Genomic DNA, 17,633 nt, shown 5'->3' with positions numbered 1-17,633 from the left:
TTTTCCATAGCTATCACTTCTAACAATGAAACGGGGGGAACACATAATTCAATAAAAATACAAATATATATTAAATATATAAAAAGATGGTAGAGTGGTTTATCCCCTTGATAAGTCAATCTGAAATCAATGACGGTGGCTGCTTTTTTAATATTTAAAATTTACTTTTGGTTTTGGTGATTTTGCGGTAATTCTTGACAGATTTTTAAACAAATAGTTGAAATTATTTAAAATACCAATTTAAATTCTAAAAAATATTTTCATTGATGGTTTTAAACTTGTGTTCCTTGAAGATGATGTATGGAAAGTTTTCTTATTATAAATTATTATGAATTATTGGTTTATTACTTTGCAGCTTTAGCGCAACAAGGTTATAGGCTTTTTACTTTTAATTACTTTATTTTGAATTAAATATATAAAATATATATTTGTATTTATTATGAAGATTTAAACGGTCAATATTACTTATTTAAATTTACAATTATTTCTAACATTTAATGATTAATCAATCACTAAATATTAGAAAGTAATGTGAATAATTATTCAACAAGGAATGAAATAGACTTACTCCAAGCATTTGAAGCTTATCACAAACAAACCAACACATCAACCAATCAGTGTCATATTTGTGATTCATCACTACCATAGTGTGATCTTTTCCAAAATGTGCTAGACTTTCTTCATCTCCATAAAGATTACATGCAGAATTTGACCACCATTCACACATTGCAAGTATTTCTGGAAAAAGAAATTAAATAGAGCTACTTTTTATATTTTATACATAGAGAGGCTCTAAGAGATATGAAAAAACAATAGTCCTACCAAACGCACATCCTCTGCTGCTGCACAGAATGAAACACAGTTAAGAATTTTTGAAGGGTATAAAGCATAAACAAATTCTTTTCATAAAAATAAAATACGGGGGGAAGAGATGGAAAAAATTTAAAAATTTCAAAGTGCAAAATCTACAAGTACTTAACCACACATATGCTAAGCATATGCCACATAACATTTTTGTGACACTGTGGGTTGCCACAAAATACTATTTTATGACATAATAGACTGTCTTATCAATAGTTTCTTACAACTTTTCGGTGGAATGCAGACAACCAGAAAGTGCCCTCTAATTACACACATAACCAACATCATGAAATCATACTGTGATATACACATACAAGTTGCATGAGATCACATTCCCTAACAATATCAAATGCCTACATTTGTTTTCAAGGTATTTACTTTTCAAGGCATTCCTTTACTAAATTTGTCTCTAACTTGTGACCCCTTATTTTCTCTGGTAGATTGGTTATTTATGCCAAGAAAAATATGAATGTTTCAATCATACCTCATATCTAATGCTAAATTTATATGCATTTTCTGAAAACTATTTGAAAACCCATTTAATTGCTCTCTGTTCCAATACAGCAAGTGTAATTTGGGGGGGGGAGGGGAAAGCTTGAAATCAAAATCACATAAAACTTTTTTATGATGAAATATGAATTTTTAACCCTATTTTATTAATAATATTTATAATTAATTTATTTTCATTAAATAAAATAAATATTATATTAATGGGTTAGAATAAACATATGCTGTGCAGCTGTGGATATCTATTTTTCAAATATTCAATTTTCTATCAGTTTGCTATTAAATAAATATAAGTCTAATGCAAAAAATCACTTAATAAACTATTAAAATAAAAATATCACTGACGCATGCATCAGTTAAATTAAGTAAAAATTAAGAGGTATTTAATACGTAAATTAAATAAAAATATTTGTATTTATGTATTCACCTCTCTATTACCTACTTTTCAGATAACAAAAACCTATTTTATCATAAAAATTTATCACATCCAATTATTTTTGCACGATTAAATTCATTTTTAATCTCATTTTGGTCTATTCATTTATTAAAATAGAATAAAATGTCACTTTCTCAAATTAATGATAAGAACTGATAACTAAGAAAAACAAGATACTCAAGATATTTACTACAATGAAAAAGCAAACAACTTGTAGAATTTATCAAACAGGTGCAGCACTCTTATGAAATGCATCAAATAGAAAAGCATGCACAAGGGCACTCAAAGAATACTATGATAAAAAAAAAGTTGCAATGAATTGAATCAGATACTGTAACTTTTCTATATAACGCCAATTTTGTAATAGCAGTAAGAACTGAAATTGTGAAAAACCGTTGAAGCACTTCAATCATATGCTTTTTTTTTTTTTTTTTGGTACTAGTATGTTTTTTAACATTCTAAAAAAAAAAAAATTAAAAAATTCAGATTAGGCAAAAGAAAAGTGCTAAAGAAGATATAAAGAAAAGAAAACTATGTAAAAAACAGTGTAAATTTTGCTTCCCAGCCCATAAATAAAGGATTTTAAGGAAGTATTAAAAAGTCAGATTAAAACTGTTTATTATACATAAACTGTAAACAATCATTTCCTTACTTATTTTTTAATGACTATAGACTGAAGAGTTTTACTCAAATTACATCAGTATTTCAATATAACAACAGTAAATGAATTTTTGCTAAATTTATCTTATCACAGATTAGGCAAAAGATGATAAAAGAAATATATAAACAGAAAGTGTACATTTTGCTTTTTCCCCCAAAAAATAAAGGATTTTAAGGAAGCCAGATTAAAAACTCTTACACATAAACTGTAAACAATTTTCTTATTTATTTATTCATTTATCTTTTAATAAGTATACACTAAAGACTTTTATTCAAATTATAGCAGCACTTCAATACCACAGTAAATAAATTTTATTAAATTTATCTTGTTAATAATGTTCCAAATACATGTGCTTGTAAATACATATTATTAATTTAATACCCATAATATTTTCTGCAGCGGTATCATATGCTTAGTTGGCAAACAACTAAAATTATATCTTTTCAAAACTAAGTGAAAGAATTATCGGCACTGTTCTATTATAGCAGAGCCACAGCCTTTGCGTGAATTAATGGTAATTGTGGTGCGAGTCAGGACTAGGGAACTGCGCTTGTTTTTCACCGTATTCAATTATTCATATGCACATGTTTTATGCTTCATCCATTCATGAAATTTTTCTTGATAAAAATGCTTACTATTTTTAATCTGCCATCAACGGAGGAAGAAGCAACAGCTTTTTTTCAAAGAGAAATGCACTTGTTCTGCGAAAGAATTCGTAAACATGGTCATAAAATGCATTTGTACATCGGAGAAGAGAGGTTATAGCAATCTGTGATATGCGCATCAGAAAGGAGATGCAACATCAGAAATTCGAAAAAAAAAAAAAAAAATCTTTGTGTGGGTTGGTTTAATGGATCGAGAATATTGTTTATCGCTCTGTTGCAACTAATGTATTGTTGGAGTGAGGAACTTACTTCATTAGGATGGTGCAACAAACAACTAAATGGCATATGGCAGTTGTTGATTGGAACAACTACATGAGGGAAGGGTGCTTTGACATCATGAAAAATATTCATTTGGAAAAATAAAAGGATCTGATAAGAACATTGAAATTGATAATCTGTTTTCGTAAAACGGAAGAACCATGCTGATATCCATGTACTGCCGAAAATCTTTCACAACAGTGGATTTTAGGCACCATTTGCAGGACAACAATGAGTGCTTCTTAGTTCAAGTATGCAACAGAAGTGCAAGAACCCTGATGAGAGAAATCCACAAGAAACATGTGAGGGCAGGTTTGATAATATACACATATTCCTGGAAAGGCTACTGATTTGAGGAACTGGAGGAATAGAGTTTCATTAATCATTGATATAAATTTGTTGATTTAATAACTAGAGTTCAAACTCAGAATATTGAGCACTTACAAGAGTCTTTCTTACCAAATGGTGGAGCAAAAAGCACAGAAGCATGGGGTGTCATTACCTAGAAACATGCCTAGCAGAATTCATCTTCCACCATCACTCTGATAATGTACATTAGCTAAAATTTCTGAGCTGTGATCACCGGAAATTATCTGCCAAAAATGAATTAACTGACGTGTTTATGCTTATTTTATTGAATATAATTCGTTTTGTCATTTATATTTAGCGTGAATCTGAAAAACTGAGCAAAACTTCATGGCCTAATAGAATGCAGCTATACAAGGAATATTTGTCATACAAAGTTTGGGTGGAATGCAAGCGGCGAGCCACTAGGTGACATTGGTATAAAAAGGGTTGGTCTTCGCAGCCAACAGCATTTTCTACCAAGAACTGCCGATAGGATGGCTGATTATATGAACCATAAAATTTCCAGGGCGATTGACTGGTGGTCGAGGTGGTCCCATAGCTTGACCACCAAGATCAACGAATGTCTTATGTTTGGACATTTTCCTGTGAGGCCATATCAAAAGCCTAATCTAAGAGTGCCCCATTGAAACGAATATAGATCTAGTTACTAGGACAGCCTTTGTTGGTGGTGATACTCGAGAACTGCCTGGTGTCTTCGCAAATGTGCGTCAGCCCCTATCTCACAGAGTGAAGCCTGCATTACAACCTGCGGAAGGTCTTTTGAACAATTTCTTTGAGCATGTACATCAATTTCATTCCTGTTGATAAAATGTGTTCTGAAGTATCTCCTCTCATTCTAGTGTTAATTGTATAAATGTGACAGTAAAAAAACTATCATTTAACTTCTCACCGCCTGCATTCCAACCATACATTCTGTGACTAATATTAGTCGTATAGCTGTGTTCTATCACTTCGTAAAGTTTTGCCCACTTTTTCAGGTTCACCCTGTATAATGCCTATTTTGTTTCATGAAATGCTTTTTAATCCCATTTACATTTAATTAATAAATATTTCATACACTGACGAGACAAAACATTATGCCCATTCCCACATTTTTCAAAGAACTCTTCTGGATGACGGGAAGAACACATGATTAAAGGAGAATGATATTTAACTACTGCTGGCTGTTATGCACCTGCCACACATTTTGACATATATGAGCATGATGGAAAAGTACTGTATTGTGTGTGTGCATAACAGAAAAGTACCATGTCTGTGTGCACGTGTGTTTGCTATCCATAAACTATAACTAGAAATTATTTTGGTAAAAATATATTTACGGGTACCCCTTGGCGATTTTTGGCAGTACATGGATACCAAGTTTGTGCAATTATTTGACTTGTTATTTTGACTTGTGTTGCACAAACTTGGTATCCATGTACACAACGACCTATTTTCACTTAAAAAGAAATCAGAGAATTGCACAATCCAGGCATTGCGCACTCCCTTGACTTTGTCCATGTACCATCGAACTATATTCACTTTAAAAGTCAAAAGAGCAGCCAACAAAAAAATATATAATCTCAATAAACTGCATTTTAAATAAAACAATGAAATAACATAAAAAAGGAAATTCATCTTTTCACCACACAAAGGAAATATCCGCTTACCTTATTTACGAATTAACATGTCTTCAGTCAAACAAAATTCCTTAACAACATTCAAAAACTTCCTAAACTTACCTGAACTAGAATCTGTACACTGGTGCCACCACATAAATTCACAAAATAAGAGTAAAAAATATCCTCTGTAGCACTGTTTATCATCTGATGTTCAACCGTATACATTTCCTTCCTATAAACAGGACACTTAATAATGGCTACTTGGTAAACCTTCATTTACACACTGGTCAAGTAATGCTCTTTTTCTTTCCAAATTGTACAGAAACTTCAAATTAATCTTACCACATTCAGCCATTTTACCGTCTAAACAACAAAACAAGCATTATACTTCCTAACCAACATACACACAACCCCTTACTAATTTAATGCAGTCATGCATCCGATTATGTCATAATAGGATTTCCATAACATTCAACTACTCGGGCTACCATAAATGAAACAACTTGTCGATAATACAAGGGGTACCCTTCTCTCTACTCTAACCATTATTTACAATTAAAAAAGTTGCCAAAATGCATGATAGAAAAGTACTAAAAAATAATTTTATAACTGCAAATTTTTGAAAAAAAAAATTGCATTTAGAGCAGGAAAGATAATTTAACAGGGACATTTCTTAAAAACAAAGAATTAAATATGTTACATGAATCTGCATTTAAAATGTGTGTGTGTGTGATTATGGCAAAGCCTCGAGGACTATCTGCCTAAGGGTAGGGATGCCTTCATGGAGGACTTTCTAAGGGAAACTGGCTCGTATACACGTTACACATGGGGAAAACCATGAAAACGGCCTGTTCGCAGGATTCGAACTACCAGTGTCCAGCAACTTTACCGCTCGGCCGCTGGTGAGAGCATTTAAAATGATATACTAAATTTTTTTTTACAGATCAAAAGCTGGCAGCCATTTTTATATTCAGTCTCTTCTCAGTTTATCATATCAATATTCGGTTTTCTCAGTAAGATGGCTAATAATTTTTTTTGTCTTTTTATTATCAACTTTTTATATGTTAACTTTATTAAATATCATGTTCCTTTCCATTTATGGTATATAAAATTCAACTTAACAGAAAAAAAAAAAAAAAAAAAAAAAAAAAAAAAAAAGAACTAAGAAATGCTTTTCTGTCAGTGGAACAAAGACCCTAAAACATATTATTCATACCATCCATACATTATAATTTTATTTATGTGATACAGCCGCCTGATCCGAGTCTATCAAGCTTAACTGAAAGTTAGATTTGAAAAATCTAATTTCCAGCAATAATAGATTTGAAAAAACATTTGATACTAAATTCACGGCATTTGAAAAGATTTCTTAAACAATGAATAAAAGAAAAATGTCATGAAATAACATGTATTATCCCATCGACCATGAAACTGTTGCCAAGCAGCGCAATTTAGCACCAATTATGGATAAGCATGACCTAACAATATACTCATAATATCTGTTCTTTCATTTGATGTAATCCCAATTGATTCTCGATAAGCCACTTTTCGTTTTTATGAACAAGGATCTAAATTAAATGTTATTGCTAAATTTTTTGCTTGCATATTTGGGAAAAAAATGATTAAAATTTGGGACCTGCCTTCTAAAGAATAGCAAGCAGTGGATTATTTTCAAAGCTATAGCATCTTACCATTAATATATATATATATTAATTAGTGTACACTATAGATGAATATGACTGATAAAACAGTTATAGATTGGAAAAATTATTTGCAGAACTAATTGATAATAAGTTCCAAGATGGATGCACTGCAGATATGTGAAGTTGCAAATAATAGCAAACATTATATAAAACAGGATAACTATTATATCCATAATTATGTTCAGTTTAGCTAATAAATTATGAAAGTAAGCCATCTGCAGTGGCAAATAAATTAATAACAGCGTATTCTACGTGCATGTGTTGTACTTTGCAAAAAAAAAGGGTGGGGGCAGTTCTATATCTCCTGTTCTACTGGGCAACTTGCATTTTTCATGTCTCGAAAGCACGACTTAAGATATGTATTAGATTTATATGTAGCAGTGCTCTAATATAAGTATTTTGACACAAAATCGGACTCTTTCTGAAATGGCATGTAATTTTTTTTTTTTTTCCATATTTCGATTCTACCACTCAAATTATGCTAAACAGCCAAGTTTTGTAAAAATCACATGAGTAGATTTTAAAAAATTAGCTCTCAAAATTTTAGCTCTTTGGTGTTAATTTTAATTTGGTATATATTTGTTAATACATCTTTTTTATTAAACTCACTTGATTCTTCCTTTCACATTTCTTTTCATTCCAAATCAAATTCACCCATTTTTTTATGATTTATTTTTAAATAATTTTTATAAATTTTTCCAGACCAGTGGCTAGATCCACTTTGGGGATCTGGCCGGTGATTTTTTGGAGGGGATGTTTGGATATTTAGCCAGACAGTGTATAAAACATATTGTACAATATAAAACACATTTCACTTAAAGACATATTCTCTCTTGTGACTATGGAAGAGATTTTGATATTTTAACTCAATTTACCAAAAGACAGAACAAATATTAAAAATGCAGTTCTTGTATACTATGTCATTTAACCCTCCAAGTGGCCGAGCCGTATATATACGTTCAACCAAAATTGTGCTCTAAGTGGCCAGCAAGCATATATACGTCCAACCAAAATCCTCTTCCAAGCGCCCAGCAAGCATATATACGTCCAACCAAAATCTTCCTCTAAGCGGCCAGCAAGCATATATACGCTCGCGTTAGGATTTCTTTCCCCCAGCAGTTTCGACGGGAGTGATTGCACTAATAGGCTCCCTGCTGGGAAGGGTTTCGCTTTTCTGAAATTTAGCTTGTTATTTTGGGGTTGCTGCACATAACTGTTGAGTCGCCAAACATCTATGTTTTGTTCGAATTTTTAATACTGCTATCGAATTAGCCAAGACAGCAGAAATACTTTCAACATGAACTGAAAGTAAAAATGGAATTTATTTCTTCATCTAATATCTGAAATGGAGAATAAAAATAATTGAATAATAACCGCTCTTCAACTAAAATCTGCTTTGACAGTTTGAAGCTAATATATAAATCCAGAGTATTTAATCAAAGTTCCTATTTTTTAATTAGAATCGAATATCCGCAACACAATAAGTTGAACAGAATCATTAAAATAAATTTTAAAAATGTTAATGATTTAACGTACCTTAACATTTAATGAACATTTGTTTTAATAGAAGCATATCAGTATATTGAAAATTTAAATATACAAGAGATGTTTTAATCACAGACTTTTGACAACATAAGACTGATATTAACGTTCTAAACATAGAAACATCTTTATTTTCGGAAATACTAGAATAATAAACATGTTACAAGAATTTTAAATAATCGTAAGCTTTAAACTGATACTCGTTGAAACCAGGACTGACGTCACAGCAGAAGCGGTAGAATTAAAAGGCGGGAAAATTTTTAGAATTTAGAAAAACACTGAGCAGCAAAATTTAGGGATGGCAAAAATTTTGGAATTTAGATAATACACAAGTCAGAGGCATTTAGAAGCTGAAAATGTTTTTTAATTTAGTAATGCACCAGAAAGCAAAATTTAAAACCTTCAAAAGTTACGCCGATCGGCAAAATGCCTAGCGCCGGCCATGGTTGCAACGCCTCGACGTATGCTATCATATGTTAGAGGTTCTGAACTTTATTAAGTAAGCACAGTAATGAGCAAAGTGATTTTTATTAAATATAAAAGTAAACAAGTAATAAAATAAATATTATCATTCTTTTCTATACAACTTTTCCTTAACTTCATTTATTATTAAAATTATTGTTATTATTATACCAATACCAGCTACTTATGGATCTTTCACTACATATTTTAAAGGCGATAGCTGAATTCATCTCCTGCAGTAATCTATAGTATAATAAACATATATTTAAATAGCTTATTGTTTTGTATATGTTTGGGAAAATGGACTAATTTTCATAACAGCAATCTTACAAATAATAAGCAATTTAAATCGGAATAAAAATATTTTATTATTCCAAAGGGTGTTAGCCCAGAAGGGCTATTAATTTCATTTTGGCATTTTGCGTCGATTCACTTTCTGCGTTGATTCACTTTTCAAACTGTTGCCATCAAATATTACAGCCCTGTATTATATTTAAAGAAATTAAATAATAAAGAATCTTCATAAATGTATGTATGTTTCTCGCATTGTGATAAAACAACGGTACTTAGAGACATCAGATTTAAAATAACGTAATCTTCCACCAAATATGGTCATCTGGAAGCCCTAATTTGGAATTTGTTTTATTATCGATTTCATATTTTGGAACACTGTAAGGAATTCTTGATAAACAAACTCAACGATTTCAAAGTGAGCAATGACAATATTGTACGGGAGGGGGGAAATTATCTCCAACACTCCAGACTGTGTTTCGGAAATTCTAATGATACGCTTATTTTAAAATTATTTTGCGATATTGCTGTTGAATTGAATTCTATGGTTTAAGTGCGAAGAACATGATATTTAATAAATGAAAGTAACACACAAAACCTTACAAATTGGGCGTAATGTAAAATCTGAAAACGTTTTCAGATTTTATTTATTTTTTCTTCTCATTAAAACTGCAGTTGTGACGTGAATACCAGCAATTTTTCCTACGAAGTCTCTCTATAAAGATGTCTACCTCAAGGTAAATAGCTTTTCCGTGCATTTCCATTTAACTTTATCAAATCTGTCTACAAACACGGACGTCTAGTGATTATCTAAACAGTATAAAAACGTAGTCGTTTAATACGTATGCGTAAAAAAAATGTTATACATATTTTATTACAGTGTATTGTAAAAAGTGTCGCTTAAACACTGTCATAAAGCAGCGAATGAAAAAAAAAAAAAAAAAAAAAGAGCTTCTCACTTTCCGTACAACTGTTAACAAGATCATTATTTTGTTTTCAAACAGAGAACAAAATTTTCAGAATAGAGAATTTTCAGAGGATGAAATATGTCGAAAGAAATTAATGGTGTTACCGCAATTTCGGTTTGCGAATTTTAAAAAATCCATACAATATGCACAAATCTATAACAATCACTTGAATGATTTTTAATACCCAATTTAGAAGACAGACCTGATATTTGATCAATATGCTTTCAGTTTTATCTTCTCGGTATTAATAGATTGAATACGTAATTCAATTAAACTTTTCCTTGAAAGCATCAATTTCATTTGTAAATGTTTTGCAATACTAAATACTAATATTATTAGAATTCTCAGCCTTAGTAAAAGGCCAACCACTGGCAGAGTGAATAAGAGTACTGTAATTGTGTTAAGCCGGCGTTAAAATCCCAGAGAATGAGGTGGCTACTTAGTCGTTTTTGTATTTTTTTTTTTTTTTGTATTTTTTTTTCCCCATGAGCAATGCGAACACGAGCTAGTTGCCCTTGAAAAATCCTCCTCGTATGCGTCTTTTGCCTTAGGGAAATAGCCCTCGTATGCTATATCAGGTACGCTGCAAACTTGGGAAAGTTTATGTTTTTACATTATAGTTAATTAAAAAAGCAATCAAACCCAATAATACTGTTTATGGATGTTTCAGAAGTTATTCAAGACTTAAAAAAACATACTACTAGTGTCTTTTGTAAGCGTTACTAGAACAGAATTTTTGATAGGATTAAATTAGATCAAGAAAACTGCAATCTATTGGCTATGCATTAAAGAAAAACAATTAATTCCAAATTATCATTCATTTCAACATGTTATGGACAAATCTTTAATTAAAAAATATGTATTTATAATAAAAACAAGATCAAAAGAGGAAAATATTTCAATTTTTCAATTTGATTGTGAAGAAGTAGAAAAATGCAGTAAATTTTTCGTATGCTTTAAGAATTCTTCAATTTCATAGAGTCTACCTAGCGGTAATGTCGCTGAACTGGTAGTTTGACCTAGGTTGAAATCCTAGTGAACGGGTGGACTGCATGGGAGTTTTAATGGTTTCCTTTTCTGTAGCGTGAATACGAGATATTTTCCCTTCAGAAGTCTTCACGAAAGCATCCTTGTTCATAGGCAGATAGTTTTAGTCTCTTAGTTAAGAAGAATTGTAGGTTACCTCACTTGCGTAAACAAACGAAAGTGAGTTCTCGCTCTATATTTGCTCTTATAGACTTTTGCATTGATTTAAGTTTAATGTAAATTTGAACGTGACTGTAAAATTAATTTTTTATGTCACAAATATTATTAAATTTATATAGCATAATCATTGGTACGCAAGTGAGCTAAAATGTTCTTCTACGGACTTTGAGTCATTACGGCTTTTGATGCTGCAGACGTGAAAAATGTACATTGCCCTTTGCCGGGATTCGAACCCTGGAGCTCTCGAATACGCGTCGAGTATGCTTCTAATTACACCGCGATGGATTACGTAAAGGAGGGGGAAAATACCTTATTAATTAAACTAACTATCATAGTGTCCAAACTCTGCTATTCTATTCTAAGCAAGGCATTGAAGAAAGCTGCTCTGCAGTAACTCTTATTCTCGAAGTAAAGGGAAACAAACTACTGAAATATAATGTCCTTTGATTGTAATCAATTTTGAGTTTTCCTTATTTGAAAATATAGTTATTTTAAAGAATTTTTTTTCCTTTTATGAAAATAAACGATCTACTCTTTACTGAGATCAATGTACTAGGAAAAAGAAACGTAATTTATCATATCAAATATACATGAAAACAATGAACAAATTAGAACTCACTTCAGTTATCTGCAATCAATGCATATAATCTCTAGGAATACATCAAAGATGAATGCGTTGATTATATAATGGAATTCACGGATTTATGTAAGATTAAAAGCACTTCCTTCATTAGCGACTTGAAAACGATATCTAACGACGCAGGTGTGGAATTGCAATTAAAAAGCGCATAGGATAAGCGATTTTGTAGAAGAATAACAAATATCATAAGCTTGAATTATTTTGTCGGTTATGGAACTTAGAATTTCAAAATTGTGAACATTACTGATAAAACAGTAATAATAATAATAATAAAATAATATTTAAATAATAAATTATAAAATATTATATATATTATTAATTATTTAATAATATATATTATTAAATAATTATTAATAATATATATTATTAAAATAATAAATTATGCAATAAGGGGCGTTTTTTTAATGTTTTGTGCGTTACCTTTATTTATTAAATATCATGCTCTTCGCACTTAACCATAAAATTCAATTCAACAGCAACATCGCAAAATAATTTTAAAATAAACAGATCTTTAGAATTTCCGATTCAGTCTCGCGCGCTGAAGGTAATTTTTTTTTTTTTTAAAATCCCTTACAATGTTGTCATTTCTCGCTTTGAAATTGTTGAGTTTGTTAATAAAAAATTCTTTAATGTCTGACAAAATATAAAATAAATAGTAAACCAAACTCCAAATTAGGGCTTCCAGAAAACTGAATCAATACAGAAAGTGAATGGACGCAAAATGCCAAAACGAAATTAATATCCTTTCTGGGCTAATGCCCTTTGGGCTAAAATGAAACTACACAAAATGATTTTTTTTTTTTTTTTTTTTTTTTTATCCAAGTTATTTACATTTGCAGAATAAAAGAAAAATCTGAAAAGTTTCAGATTTTAAATTACGTCCAAAGGGACTTTTTTAACATTTTGTGTGTTACCTTTATTTATTAAATATCACGTTCTTTGCACTTAAACAATAAAATTCAGTTCAAGAGCAATATCGCAAAGTAGTTTTAAATTGAGCATATCTTTAGAATTTCCGATACATAGTTCCGCGCGCTGGAGATAAAAAGGTTTTTTCTGTACAACATTGCCATTGCTCGCCTTTAAATTTAAAGTAGCAAACTAAACGATTTCAAATTTTGGCTTCCACATACATATATCTGCAGTAGGAATACCTCATTCAAAATTCGATGGCTGTATGTACCAATGTTTTATCACAATGCGAGAAATATACATACATTTATGCAGATTTTTCATCATTTAGTTTTTTCAAATATAATGCAGGACTCTAACATTGGGTAGCAACAGTTTGAAAATTGAAACTGACATTTATAGTGAACCAACGCAAAATCGCAAAACGAAAACAATAGCCTCCAAGGACAAAGCCCCTTTGGACTAAAAAGAATATTAATGAAAAGACTTGGACATTATTCTTTAATTGTTAAGCATTATTCGTTAGATTAACTTTTGAGAGAATTTAGGGAATAACGTAAGAGTTTCACTTATCATACAGTGTTAAAAAATCTTTACTATCCTTTTTTTGTTTGTTTTGTTTTTAGTTTTTTGTTTTGTTTCTAAAAATTGTTGCAACAAACTGTAGTTTTATTCTTGAAACGTAATTCTAACTTGAAAAAAATCTTCAAATGAAATGACAGATACTTTCTCACGATCCCGAAAATCAAAGATATATATCGTCTGCATCTTTCCTTTTGGATACAGGGCCAAGTCAAAATTGCTTGAATGAGGCGGGGGGGGGGACAGAAGAAAAGGCAGGGACAACCCTGCAGTAGGTTGTCCCTGCCTTTTCTTCTTTCCCATTCTGTCTGTTTCATTGTGACTGAGGGTAATAAAATTTCCCGCGCTGCTGGAGAAGTTGTCCCTTCATCTAAATTAGGTTGCAATAATTGTAACGTTTTGGTCCCCCTTTTTTTTTCCTTTTGAAGGATTTTTTAAGCTTTCACATTAAAGAAAAGTTCTGATATTTTGTATTTCCTATCTGTTGTCTAAAAGTGTGTAATATAGAAGATGTAAATCCTTAGTTCAATTTCAATCAAATTTAATCATATTAAAATTATTATTTTCTTAAATCACTGAATAATAATTTACAATAAAATATCAATCATTCGTATAATGGCATATTTTAAAATTTTTACGTCGTTCGTTTTAGAGTTTCGGATGACCTCTTGTTGTCCATCCATTAAAAGTATTATCCACTGAACGATGAGTGCGCATTCAAAACATAAAAATTTTAAAAAGTAGATGAATAAAGATTTTAATTAATTTTGGAAATAGGTATAGTCTACACTAAAAATGGATAAAAAATATTTGAGCTGTCTTATTCCAAAAGCGTTAAATTTCTAAAAGCATTTCAAAACATTTTTGATTGTTGCTATGATAAAATAATACGAAATACCAAAAGCAGATTTTGGTTTTTGAAATAAATTACTATCATGAAACTACATTTATAATATTCTGTTGCATTCTGATGACCATACTTTAGATACTCCTTCCAGTTTTAAATTAAATGTTGAATAGAATTGCAGATATAAATTTATGCACAATGTTATGAAATTTACGTATGGTGGAAATAATCATACAATACTTGCCACCAAGAATAATTCTATGTAACAAAACAGTACTTCAGGTTCTGCATATAAAACTGTATAATGTTAGTTATATTATAAAATGTTCAGGAAACATCAAGAATTTCACTTTATTTGTAATCATTCTCATTCAGCGTTGCAAGTAAATTCATGGTAATCATGAACTCCATGTGTGCAATTTTCGCTCAATCAATCGAGCATTTTCAATTATTAAATATCCATTCATTATATATATCATTTCCATAGTAAAGTTCTCGATTTCTTCTTTACTTACTCAAAAAGAAAGCTAGAAAAGTACATCGTTCGAGAGTCCTCCCTTTTTGAGGTATATTTAGCGAATTCCATTAAATTATTTGTCTAATGTGTAGTTAAGAGTTGAAGGTTGAGAATTATGCAGTTTAGAACTTTTTTGACTGAGTCAAATTTTGAAATAAATTTCTGATTTGCTTTGCCAATTTCAGTTGCTTCTGCAACGCTAGTACAATATTTCACCGAATACGAGTTTTCCCATTTGGTATTTTTATTCCGACAGAAAATTCAGTGTGGGTCCATAAGGTTCAAATTTTTGTTTGTGTTTCTAACCACATTATTAGATTTAAAAAGACATGGAGGTGCTTCAAATTACAAAACGAACAAAAGTGTAGGAAATTAAAAGATGCAAAATGAAACGTATTAAAAAATCTTTTTAATTACTCAGTTTTCAGAACGTCATTGGACGCCTCGGTTTAAAATGTAGCTAGTGGGTTATCAGGTCAGGGTATTTGGATATGAAGAAGCACACGACGGCTGTCCTAAGGGAAGGTATATTTTCGAGGACGACTTGCTCAGCGAAACTAGGTCGTATTCACATTACACAAGCAGAAAGCCACAAAATGGTCTATATAATAACAACTCGCTCTTCTGCGCAATAACCTAGATCGAACTACCAGTATACAGCTGTTTACTTCTCGACCACAAGTGGAGCCCCTACTCCGCAGATCACGTGATTTAACGAAACAGAAATTTTTTTTCATTCTTGATTGTTCGCTTGACTGGATTTGATGCACACAAAGGCTACATACCTAAGGGAAGGGATGCCTTCATGGAGGACCTTTTAAAGAAAATTAACTCCCATTTATGCTATACAGTGGAAAAATCGCTTTTCTTGTTGAATTGAAATTTTAAGCTATAGCTATCCTGGGTAAGGAAACGAAATTAAATAAAAGAATTTACATAAACTTCAAAATATATACGCTAAAGTTTGTGTTTTAATTATAAGTGTTTAAAAATAATGAGGACAAGGATCCTTTGAAAAGTGTTGTATGATTTTGACTTTAGTATCATATGATCAGAACTGTTGGGATAATTTAAGAATTATTTTTTTTTTTTTATTTTTCAATGCATTCTGATAAAACTTGCATATTAAAGATTTTATATATATATACATATGCATGTATGTGTAAATTTCCACACAGAGCATGATTTCAAGTATCATATTTTTGAATTTTCGATATAGCAAATTAATAAGAAGAGAAACATGCCAATATAACAGTTAAAATTTGTAAAAAAGTAAACTTTAAATTCGCATAGATTTTTAAATAAACATTTATCAATTTCAAGAGCGAACTGGCATAAGTCCTTCTTCTTCAGACACGAAACAGATTTACTGCAATTTGCCTGCTCAAGATTGCTCTAGAAATCGATAGTGTATTATATCCTTACGTATTTTTCCCACTATCGTTTTAGCTGCAGGCTCCGTAAATTAAAAAATATTCCTGTATCTTTCCCCTTCCTCAATGTGTTCAGAGGACGCAGTCCTCTAAATTTTAAATTGGATTGGTACACGTCGTGATTATTTTCATCTTATTGACAAAAACAAATCCCTGCAAACTACCTGTGAAGGTAACGCCGAACCTTTCCCTTCTAACTCTTGAAATTTATGCCTAATACATGAACCGGCGAATAACAGCGAAGTAAACCCGAACTGACATTCACTCTATGATTTATCTAAGTCAGCTACACATTACTCTTCTCTAATTATTTACGTATGTCTTGGAGCCTAGGAGTAGCAGAGACAAAGCATCAGCTTTAACACTGTACAGAGGGAAAAATAAAAAAAAAAATTCTTATTTAATGTCATATAATTTTATCTAACACGATTCAAGACACACTTATTTCAAGGCATTTTAATTTAATTCTGAAACTATATTTCCGTTCAAGAATGTGTTTCTAGAATTTATAACAAAAAAAAGACGCTTCTTTAGGGAAATGTTTAAAAACAGTTTTAACTTTGAAAATACAGCATCTTAAAACTGAATTTTAGATTTTTTCAGTGCACTAAATTAGGCAAAATTCTTCTCAGTTCTACGTTTATTCGCACGATAGTTTTAGTCTTAATTTTCATTTTAAGTTAGAAATACTTAAAGCATTAATAAAAGAAAGTGAAAAAAAATTATATTTTGGAAGTTTTCTGTGCGTATGTACGAATTTAGAAAAATTTCAAGTAATTTATCGTTTTTCAGTACAAGATTTAAAATCATCATTATAAACTTTTAATATGGAAAAGGAATTTTTAATAAATAAAATCATTCAAAAATCTAGATAGTGATATAGTTTATCTGAAAAGAGTTCATTTATGTGCCGGCTTTTCACTTTAGACGATCTTTTATCATTGCACTCTACTTCATGACACAGTTTTCTTTCCGCAAATCTCTCCAGCGACGGGGGGAAGGCATTGAGGGTCTTAATGTAGCAAAGAATATTTTATTTTTATCTAAAAAAAAGTATTTATAATAACGATGAATAGGAAGCTGAGAATTAAAGAAAATTAAGATTTTGGTAGGAAAAAAAGAAAAATGCAGAACTTGTAAAAACTGAATGGTATAGGAAAAGTTTTAATTTA

General features: G+C 30.8%; 1 protein-coding gene across 1 annotated transcript in view; it reads right to left on the bottom strand.

Annotated features, from left to right (window-relative positions):
* The window catches only part of LOC118198615 (1-acyl-sn-glycerol-3-phosphate acyltransferase delta-like), a 50,844-nt gene that overhangs the window by 21,379 nt on the left and 11,832 nt on the right, over window positions 1-17,633 (bottom strand). Inside the window, exon 3 of the mRNA XM_035370345.2 lies at window positions 569-738. Within this exon, the coding sequence (XP_035226236.1) occupies window positions 569-738 (170 nt within the window). The remainder of the gene's footprint in view (window positions 1-568; window positions 739-17,633) is intronic.

Source organism: Stegodyphus dumicola, chromosome 1, assembly GCF_044657685.1.
Source record: "Stegodyphus dumicola isolate Sdum_Otavi_A_Nest chromosome 1, ASM4465768v1".
NCBI lineage: Eukaryota > Metazoa > Arthropoda > Arachnida > Araneae > Eresidae > Stegodyphus > Stegodyphus dumicola.
The sequence above is the reverse complement of the archived record's forward strand: the minus strand, read 5'-3'. Positions and strand labels throughout refer to the sequence as shown.